The 11,386-nt window shown below is 40.6% G+C and overlaps 1 protein-coding gene across 1 annotated transcript in view; it reads left to right on the top strand.

The window, feature by feature from the left end:
* The first annotated feature begins 2,912 nt into the window (after positions 1–2,912).
* Positions 2,913–11,386, top strand: part of plp2b (proteolipid protein 2b) — a 38,566-nt gene continuing 30,092 nt past the window's right edge. The window contains exon 1 of the mRNA XM_062052066.1: positions 2,913–3,569. Coding sequence (XP_061908050.1) covers positions 3,471–3,569 — 99 coding nt within the window. The 5' untranslated portion in view covers positions 2,913–3,470. The remainder of the gene's footprint in view (positions 3,570–11,386) is intronic.

Genomic DNA, 11,386 nt, shown 5'->3' with positions numbered 1-11,386 from the left:
AATACAACACAATTTTAACATATAACAGATTTTAAAAACTATTTTAGGTAAGATTGTATACAATCAATACAATAGAATATACTATAGAACGACATTAGTTTTATGAAGTAATGTAATGGTAATGTACAGCATTGGAGAGTGGACCCCAACTGTATCTCGTTCCATTTGCTTCACAGTCAAACAAACCATCAGCACCTTTTCCATATTTTCATGGATAAAAATACATGTCTACAGTTTAGATATTATTTTAACATTCTTCGCTGGCATCAGACTTATTCTGCTTCAATATGGTGCAGGCCAGCAGTGATCGATGCAAGTGCTTCGCCAAGTTGGCAACACGGTCTGTCATGTTTTTGATGATTTCTTTCTTTAATTCAATGAATATTCACAGCTTTTATTCTCAGCACTGTCCCTCACCCTCACTTTCTTCCTAACCATGGTTGGAAAACAAAGTTATGTCGATCTATAGCTTAAGCCGGGGGTCAGCAGCACGCGGCTCTCGAGCCGCATGCGGCTTTTTAGTGCCGCCCTAGTGGCTCCCTGGAGCATTTTTAAAAAAGAATTGAAAATGGAAAAAGATGGGGGGAAAATATTTTTTTTGTTTAGTATGTTTTTTGTTTGAGGACAAACATGACACAAACTTTCCCAATTGTTAGAAAGCCCACTGTTTAATATGTTTGTGTGTATGATTCATTGATTGGTGAACATTGTTTTGTCCTACTAATTTTGGCGGCTCTTGAACTCACCGTAGTGTGGACTGTGACGCAATAGTTTGTTTACATGTAAAATCTTCCACTCCTTCTTTGTCTCATTTTGTCCACCAAAAGTTTTATGCTGTGCGTGAATGCGCAAAGGTGGGCTTTGTTGATGTTATTGACTTGTTGGAGTGCTAATCAGGCATATCTTATCAGTGCACAACTGCAAGCTAATCAATGCTAACGTGTTATTTAGGCTAGCTGTATGTACTTGAGCTCATTTCATACCCTTTACTTTTAACCCCTTTGTATATAATTTAGTTTTGCATGTCTCATGACACATCTGTATGTAATATTGGCTGCATTTCATATAGCTGTTTGTGTGCCATGTTGTTCCAGACCACAGTAAACATTACCTAGCTTGCCAAAGATTGTAATAAATATATTAAAAGAAGACAGCTTGCTGTTTCCTTTAACTTGGACACACACATCTATACCTATGGCCTTTAAAAGCCAGTCATTTCCAGGAGTTATCTCACCCTCTGAGTAGCCTCTGATTTACTGTAGGTTTCTAATGTTGTAAAAATGTGTAGAATAAATATTACATTTCAACATTTCTGTCAACGAAGATTTGCTTCAGCCTGTGACACATTGTCATTTTGATAGTAGGCTATTATAGCTAATATAGACACTTACGTCATGTGTTGCCTTCATTATAACAATTATGAGGCTTTTAATTTTTTGCCGCTCAAGACAGATTTGTTTTTTGTATTTTTGGTCAAAAATGTCTCTTTCAACATTTTGGGTTGCCGACCCCTGGCTTAAACTAATGCCAGCTAACAAGACGAGATGTTTTGGCTAATAGGGTTCACTTTGACATTTGCTACACCATCTAGCGGTGGGTAGGCTCCTAAGTAACGCAAATGTATTTTCGCAAATTTAGGTAAAACAAAAAAGCGGAGACAGCTCGTACCTCAAAACACTCTTAAGTTCGGGTTCCGCTGATGTAAAGTGTTTCCCGCATGCTTTCATTTTTCAAGATACCCTCAGTGGAAAAAGTTTGGCCAACTCTGTTAGAAGCAATGAATCACAACTTCCAAAAAAAGCCCACATTTCAAATATAATATGCTGCCTTCAAAGCTATGGGAAATGCAGCTTCTCTGAAATTAAAATCAAAGTTCAAGAGCTGAATGTATCGCGATGTATGTGATCAATCAATCAGATGAATAAGAAGTTATTGTTAAAATGTTCATCAAAGAATTAAAACGTTAACGAAGAACAGGTAGTAGGTTTTACTTAAATTTGACTTGTATGAGGAATATTGGAAGCAACTCTTGCAACAGTGCAATAGTGTAGCTGCTATCACCTAAATAAGAATTTTGCAAAAGATTGACTGTACTAATCCCATCCATCCATCCATTTTCTACCGCTTGTCCTAACAAAGGTCTAAACTCATTCTCCTTCTATGCCACATCAATATGGAATGCACTCCCAACAGGTGTAAAAGAAAGTACATCTCTATCCTCCTTCCAAACCGCACTAAAACATCACCTCCAGGCAACTTCAACCCTTGACTAACACCCTCCCCCTTCCATATCCCACCTCCCCGGATTGTAAATAACCAAATGTAAATAATCAAATGTATTTCTAATTGTTCTTAATTATGCTATCCGAACTCACTATGTTCTCTGCTCGTTGTACATATCCTACCAAGTCAGACCTACACTGTTTCAATGCCCATTTCTCTGATGATGCAATTGTTGAAGTGCTGATATCAACCAAACCCTCCTAATCTAACCCCCCGGATTGTAAATAATGTAAATAATTCAATGTATATACTCTGATGATTAACTTGTGTGATGACTGTATTATGATGATAGTATACCATGAATTGATTACGTGGACCCCGACTTAAACAAGTTGAAAAACTTATTCGGGTGTTACCATTAAGTGGTCAATTGTACGGAATATGTACTGAACCGTGCAATCTACTAATAAAAGTTTCAATTAATCAATCAATCAGAGTCCCTTTCAAGGTCGCGGGGTGTGCTGGAGCCTATCTCAGCTGCATTCGGGCGGAAGGCGGGGTACACCCTGGACAAGTCGCCACCTCATCACAGATAGACAGACAGCAATCACACTCACATTCACACACTGTGGTCAATTTAGTGTTGCCACCCAGGTGCATGTCTTTGGAGGTGGGAGGAAGCCGGAGTACCCGGAGGGAACCCACGCAGTCACGGGGAGAACAGGCAAACTCCACACACAGAGATTATATTTACCTTTGGAATTTGTTTTTGCTGCCCTTATAATTCTCTATGTCGCATTTATCTACTGTTGCACTTGTTGAAAAACTGAGGAAGTGGACTAAAAACGTGTATTTTGAATGTAAAAGATTGTGATTGCTGAAGTTCCCAGATGACCCTGAAGGCAGCATAGTTCCCCGTGGAGAAAAGTGAAAGCCAACGCCCTACTGACAGTTCTTCTGCCCTGCCTTCTTCCCGCTTCAAGTAGCGAGCACAGCTTCTGGAGACTGGCGCTACTGTGGTCGTGACTGACTTATCCAAGCCTAGTTTGTGTGTTTTCTCTCTGTGTCTGTCTGTTTGTGTGAGTGTGTGTGGAGAGGACCTTGGTCTTCCTGCTAGCAAGACGAGCTAGTAGCTTTTGAGCGGCAGTAGTGTTGCACCGTGACGGTCAAACTTTTCCCTCCAGTCAACACAACATTTGTCGGTGTGTCTCGGACTTGAACGGCGGTCCAAACCCCACAGAAGCAGAATGGCGGATACTTCTGCTTCCAATTCTGGTGCCAGCTGCCTGGATAAGCTGAAGAGTTACGTGAAGACCCAAAAAGGTTTTATCCTCGCAGCAGAAATAGTAAGTTGGTCGACATTAAGTAGTTTGTACTTGTCACTCTACTGTATAAATATAATGTTTTTTGTTTTTTTTTAGATTAAATTATGCAATTTACTCCAGTTAATTTTGTGTCTGACTTACTCCGGTTAACGTCTATCTAACTGACTCCGGTCAACTTGTATCTTACTCATTCCAGTTGACTTTAATGTACGCGTCTGAGCTCGATAACTTTAAAAAGGGTTGGCCTCCTTTTAGGGTTAAAAATGGAGGCACTGTGTTGAAGAGGACGAAATTCATGGTTTGTTGAAGGGATTCGTTCCTTTCAAAGAGTTGTGTTTTGATGTTTAAAGTAACAATCACTGATAGTTGTTATAAAATAAGGTTTGGATGAATTCGAATGTACACATCCCGGGAATGTTGGTTGTAATTTCATTTGACTTGTGCTTCTATTTTACCCAGTAGTTATAAAACTTTTTTCACCAAGTACCACCTCAAAAAAAAGTGTCCCTCCAAGCACCACCACAATGACCAACATTTAAAAAAGAAAAAGTTGCACAGTACACCTTAGTGTTCATTAAAAACAAGGCAGAGGTTTTATTTAGTATATTTAATGTTTTTGGCCACTGTAACAATACTCAGTTTGAACAGTAACACTGTTTGAATATAGGAAAATAAAATCTACTTTAATCAAGTGATTCTTTAGCATACCTCTAGATCAATGTTTTTCATTCTTTTCTGAGCCAAGGCACATTTTTTTCATTGAAAAAATCCCAAGGCACGCAATCACCAGAAATCATTGAAAAATTAAACTCCGTAGCAGATATTGACAATAAAAAGTCGTTCTCGCAATCGTTTAATATGAATTCAAACCATAACCAATCATGCATCACTATAGCTCTTGTCTCAAAGTAGGTGTACTGTCACGACCTGTCACATCACGCCATGACTTATTTTGAGTTTTTTGGTGTTTTCCTGTGTGTAGTGTTTTAGTTCTTGTCTTGCGCTCCTATTTTGGTGACTTTTTCTCTTTTGTTGGTATTTTCCTGTAGCAGCTTCATGTCTTCTTTGAACGCTATTCCCCGCACCTGCTTTGTTTTCGCAATCAAGACTATTTAAGTTGTGCGGACGATGTCCTTCTTTGTAGGGATATTGTTGATTTTCATGTCATGTACGGATGTACTTTGTGGACGCCGTCTGCTCTACACACTGTAAGTCTTTGCTGTCGTCCAGCATTCTGTTTTTGTTTACTTTGAAGCCAGTTCAGTTTTAGTTTCGTTTTGCATAGCCATCCCTAAGCTGCAATGCCTTTTCTTAGCGGCACTCGCCTCTTATTTGTTTTTGGTTTAAGTGTTCGATACCTTTTCACCTACAGGCTGCCTCCCGCATATTGTGATCATGACAAACCATGTTCCCGACATCTTCAAAGCAATTATCTACCTGCTGCCACCTACTGATATGTAAGAGTACTACACGGTTACTCTGCGGAGCTCTAGACAGCACAGACACTCAACAACAGCACATTTGCGGTTATAATTGCTGGTTTGCAAAAAATATTTTTAACCCAATTAGGTGAAATTACATCATCTCCCACGGCACACCAGACTGTATCTCAAGACACACTTGTGTGCCGCGGCACAGTGGTTGAAAAACACTGCCCTAGATAAAGCATGTACCACAGTTTGAGAATCACTGTTTTATATGGTAGTACCTTATTCCCATGCTTTGACAGTGATAGCATATAACACAATGTTGCATTTTCTCTCACCTAAAAAACAGAAACTACTGCAAGCATGCTTCAGAAAACTTTCATGCAATACAACTTTACTGAGTTTGCATGTTCTCCCCGTGACTATGTGGGTTCACTCCGGGTACTCTGGCTTCCTCCCACCTCCAAAGACATGCACCTGGGGATAGGTTGATTGCCAACACTAAAATTGTCCCTAGTGTGTGAATGTGAGTGTGAATGGTGTCTGTCTATCTGTGTTGGCCATGTGATGAGGTGGCGACTTGGCCAGGGTGTACCCCGCCTTCCGCTTGAATGCAGCTGAGCTAGGCGCCAGCACCCCTCGCGACCCCGAAAGGGACAAGCGGTAGAAAATGGATGGATGTAAAATTGTCCACATAAATACAATTTTAAAAATACAGTAACAATATTATAAATATGTTTATACATGCATGAATATAAAGATATAAAAGTAATTATAATTTAAACAAAATAGTGAATACAAAGTTGCACTACACTAATTAATCAAGTTATTAGATACGACAGACTTTATTGCCTCAAGTAGTATTTTAGGGAAAACACCGGTAGTTGAAATAATCATTTATTTTTCTGCTTGCCATAACTTTTATTCTTTTTTCTAATAAATGCATATCGTCAACTTTGAAATTGCAGTTTTACCATGTCTGTTTTTATAAAAACAACAATTTTTCACTGTTCACTGCCACACAGATCACAGCCCTACACACACACACACACACACACACACACAGAGCACACAGAGCACACATGAGCGCTGTGGTGTGTATCGGCTTTGTGGAAACTATGTCCGCTTGTTTAAAGTTCCTGCAATCCTTGTGGTCTGGATTTGATCAATTTATATTAGTTACACTCGGTAAACAAGTAATCGAAGCAACAGAGTATAAATCGAATCGTAACAGCCCAACTATAGATAACTTCAATGCAATACAACTTTACTGTAAACATTTTCACAAGACTATTTAAAAATACTGAAAACATTAAGACTAAGATGTATATACAGGTATATGTATAAACATGCTAAGATAGAATAATCACAATGTGGACAAAATTGTGAATACAAAATTGCATTACCCTAATTTTTACACTTATCAGTCGCTTATATCTCTTCCTTCCTTCCTGATAAAACAACAAAAAAATATTCAGTCCAGTCAGTTTGTTCTGACGAATAGCTGCGGTTATTTTAAGGGAGCGTGCTGCAGACGACTCGGAGATGTCATTAGTCGTGCACTTGAAGGCAGCGTGGAAAACTCAGATTCATGGGGAACACATGTGGTGACACACGAAGGCAGCATCCATTCATCTATTTTCTTCCGCTTATCCGAGGTCAGGTCGCGGGGGCAGCAGCCTAAACAGAGAAGCCCAGATTTCCCTCTCCCCAGCCACTTCGTCCAGCTCCTCCCGGGGGATCCCGAGGCGTTGCCAGGCCAGCTGGGAGACATAGTCTTCCCAACGTGTCCTGGGTCTTCCCCATGGCCTCCTACCGGTCGGACGTGCCCTAAACACCTCTTGCCAACAGGAAGCTTTTTAACTACCTCGGCAACCTCAGTCCTATAAATAGGAGAGCAGATTCCCCAGGCACTGCTTGCTCATAGGAAGACGTGTTGGTGGGATTGAGGAGGTCTTCAAAGTATTCCCTCCACCGATCCACAACATCCGCAGTCGAGGTCAGCAGCACACCTCCCCACCATACGATAGCATGTACAAATATGCATTAAAACACCCCTACAGACATCACACATGGGAGGGTTTAGTAAGTATGAATTGTTTCAGTTATAATGTAATTACAAGCGTTGTTTGGAGTGATGAATGAAGAATCCATACGAGTAGAACACTATGTATGGTTAGAAGACAGAACGGCACTTCTATTTCCGGTTCTTAACTTTAGACAACAGGAAACACTTGCAAGCATTCACCCAGCAGCTCTTGCAGTGAGCGAACTCATTTAAAAGATGGTGCCATAGCACAACAATAACACACAATTTAAGTATCTTTACACATGTTTAATGAAAAGGAAAAAATGTAGCGGCTTGTATTCTGGAATTTACGGTATATATAATATTGGTTCTTGCAGTTGTTCTTATTTTGCAAATCAAATACTTTGCTGTCATCTATAACTTGGGTCTGCTATTGCTTTAATTGTGTAAAGGTAATGTTTTGCCTCAATGCTTAGAGTAATAAGTAGATTTTCTCTTGTCCAGCAATATTTGGTTTCCAACAATATTTAGTGATATGTCATTGCTATGGAATATGGAGCCTACTACAGATTTGTTAAACAATTTAATTAAAACTATCGTAAATCCCGGACTACAAGCCGCTACTTTTTCCCTAAGCTTTGAACCCTGCAGTTTATAAAACGGTGCGGCTAATTTATGGATTTTCTTCGCTAATGGCCACAATGTTTTGTGTTCAATAGTTTTTATTAAACCTAAGCACAGAGAGTAAAATGGTGTTATTGTTTGTGCTATGGCGCCATCTTTTGGACGAGTTTGCTCACTGCAGGTGTTGTGTGTTGAAAAAGTACTTCCTGTTTAATGCCTTGAACCTAGGGGTGTACTGGTACACCAGAATTTCGGTTCGGTACGTACCTCGGTTTAGAGGTCACGGTTCGGTTAATTTTCGGTACAGTAAGAAAACAACAAAATATAAATTTTTAGGTTATTTATTTACCAAATTTGTAAACAATGGCTTTATCCTTTTAACATTTGGGAACACTATAATAATTCTGCCCACGTTAAGTTTAAGTTAAAGTACCAATGATTGTCACACACACACTAGGTGTGGTGAAATTTGTCCTCTGCATTTGACCCATCCCCTTGGGGAGCAGTGGGCAGCAGCGGCGCCGTGCCCGGGAATCATTTTGGTGATTTAACCCCCAATTCCAACCCTTGATGCTGAGTGCCAAGCAGGGAGGTAATGGGTCCCATTTTTATAGTCTTTGGTATGACTCGGCTGGGATTTGAACTCCAACCTACCGATCTCAGGGCTCAACATTAAACTGCTTCATGTTGTTGCTCAGTTGTTGCTTAAATCAAATGACAAAACTTTTCTTCTACATATAACAAGTGCAACATTAAACAGTTTCAAGTCAACTCATCATGCTTAATTTATTACAGCATTTGGGGAGCCTGTAGTTATAAATAAATGATAAATGGGTTATACTTGTATAGCGCTTTTCTACCTTCAGTTGATTTTTATTATGTAAATGTTATATTTTTATCAACATGTGATAGCAGGGACCCTGCCATTCAAAACTAGGCTGCTACATTACTAATGATTACACACACCGCACAATCAATCAATCAATCAATCAATGTTTATTTATATAGCCCTAAATCACTAGTGTCTCAAAGGGCTGTACAAGCCACAACGACATCCTCGGTGTCGAGTGGGTCTGATATAATATTGTGAAAGTCCAACACATCAGCGAAAGTCCAGTCCATGGTGGGGCCAGCGGGAACCATCCCGAGTGGAGACGGGTCAGCAGCGTAGAGATGTCCCCATCTGATGGACAGGCTAGCGGTCCACCCCGGAGCAGAGTAGAAAATGAGCTGTCACTGTACTGAACAATGAGCTAACACACACAGCAAAATGAGCTAACGTTACGCTAAAAGCTAATTAGCCTTCACCTCAAGCCAGGACTGCGAGCGAGCTGAGCGGCAGTTTGTTTCTAGAACGTCAACGAGCTCATAGTGATGTTACTAGTAGTTGACTGGGAGGTGTTTATTTTAATTTGGGGAGAGTCCGCTGCCTGATGCTCACCTGCTAAACACCTTTCTGCTAACCCCACCGCAGAAGCACTGACTCCATGCGCTCTGAATACGCACTGCTGATTGGCTGTTACCGCTCTGAATACGCACTGCTGATTGGCTGTTACCGCTATGGTTGTAACCAATCAGATGGTTGTGTGGGTGGGACAATGCTGGGTGCTGTGTAGGAGACAGAGGCAGAAAGCAGAGCAGCTTGTTAAGACTTTAGCTTAGGCGGCTACTTCATATGTTTGTGTGGAAACTCGTTCGGTACACCTCCGAACCGAACCGGAACCCCCGTACCGAAGCGATTCAATACAAATACACGTACTGTTACACCCCTACTTGAACCGGAAGTAAAACTGTTCATAGTGTTTGAAAGGATTCTTCATTCATCACTTAAAGCATTGTTTGCAAATTTTACAATTTAACTAAAACAATTCATACTCATTAAACCGTCCCATATGTAATGTCTGTAGGAGTGTTTTCCTGTGTACAGTCGTGGTCAAAAGTTTACGTACACTTGTGAAGGACATAATGTCATGGCTGTCTTGAGTTTCCAATCATTTCTACAACTCAAATTTTTTGGTGATAGAGTGATTGGAGCACATACTTGTTCGTCACAAAACATTCATGAAGTTTTTTTTTTGATGAATTTATTATGGGTCTACTGAAAATGTGACCAAAACTGCTGGGTCAAAAGTATACATACAGCAACATACATTATCAATTTTGGTGATTTAGAAAAGTTACAATCAAATCAAATTAGCTCCGTGGCATGGCCTCTTAACTTCATGTGTGTGATTATGATTGACGATACCTGTTGACTTCTCTGGGCCCATTTAAATAGGGCTCATGTGATGCAGTCATTAGACTTGGTTACAAACGTGACAATGGGAAAGGCAAAGGCACTCAACAAAGATCTGAAAAAACGAATCATTGACTTGAATAAGTCAGGAAAGTCCCTTGGAGCTATTTCAAAGCAGCTTAAGTTCCCAAGAGCAACTGTGCTGACAATTGTTTGTAAGTATAAAGTGCATGGCACAGTTTTGTTACTGCCAAGATCAGGAAGAAAACACAAGCTATCACCTGCTGCTGAGATAAAATTGGGCAGGATGATTAAGAGTCAACCGAGAACCACCAAAAAGCAGGTCTGCAATTAATTGGAAGCTGCCCGAACACAGGTGTCAGTGTCCACAGTCAAGCGTGTTTTGCGTCGCCATGTACTGAGAGGCTATCATGCAAGAAGGAAGCCCTTGCTCCAGAAGCGACACCTTAAGGCTTGTTTAAAGTTTAAAGGCTGCTGATTACATGGACAAAGATAAGACCTTCTGGAGGAAAGTTCTGTGGTCCGATGAAACAAAAATTGAGCTGTTTGGCCACAATACCCAGCAATATGTTTGGGGGAGAAAAGGTGAAAGCATGGAGCACCATGTCTACCGTCAAGCATGGTGGTGGTAGTATTATGCTCTGGGTCTGTTTTGCTGCCAATGGAACTGGTGCTTTACAGAGAGTAAATAGGACAATGAAAAAGGAGGATTACCTCCAAAATCTTCAGGACAACTTAAAATCATCAGCCCGTAGGTTGGGTCTTGGGCGCAGTTAGGGATGATGTTCGTTAAGAAATTATCGATGTTGATGCCATTATGCACCTGGTGTGTGCACTGAGTTCCAAAAGCCATTGATGTTATGTAACTGGGCCGGCATGCTGTTTATGTAGAGGAAAAGCGGACGTGACTGAGGACAGCATGCGGCCGTTAAAGGGTGAAAGTTTCAGGTGAGAGAGGACGCTAAAGGCACGCCCCCAGTGAGCATATAGTGCTGCTATGTGCGTTGTAAATAAAACAAAAATTGCCAACTAACACATCACCAACATGGACGACGTGCCGCTCACTTTTGACATCCCGGTGAAGCACACTGTGGAGAAGAAGGGGACCAGCACGGTAGAGAATCAATACGCACAACGGGGCAAGAGAAGTATTTTTTTACTGTTGTGCTAGCTTGCTATGTTAATGGACAACGAGACTGACTTTGAAAATGAGGAGAGGGAATCTGGTGTGTTTGATGGAGAACTTGCCCAGCTGTTCATTTCGGACACAAAAGATGGATGAGGACTTTTATGGATTTGTGGATGAGGATTGATCAAAAAATAATGTGAGTACATTGATAAATACTTCAATAAAGTACAACCCAACTCAGCTTTACTCCTGCTGCCTTTTTAAAACAGCGTCCATGCATGCTAGCATATGTTTTAAGCTAGCGTATGTTTTAAGCTAGCGTATGTTTTAAGCTAGCGTATGTTTAACCATGCCTGCGCCCAAAAATATGCT

The sequence above is a fragment of the Entelurus aequoreus genome, linkage group LG07 (assembly GCF_033978785.1).
Source record: "Entelurus aequoreus isolate RoL-2023_Sb linkage group LG07, RoL_Eaeq_v1.1, whole genome shotgun sequence".
NCBI lineage: Eukaryota > Metazoa > Chordata > Actinopteri > Syngnathiformes > Syngnathidae > Entelurus > Entelurus aequoreus.
Note: the sequence above shows the minus strand (reverse complement) of the source record. Positions and strands in the feature narration are given on the sequence as shown.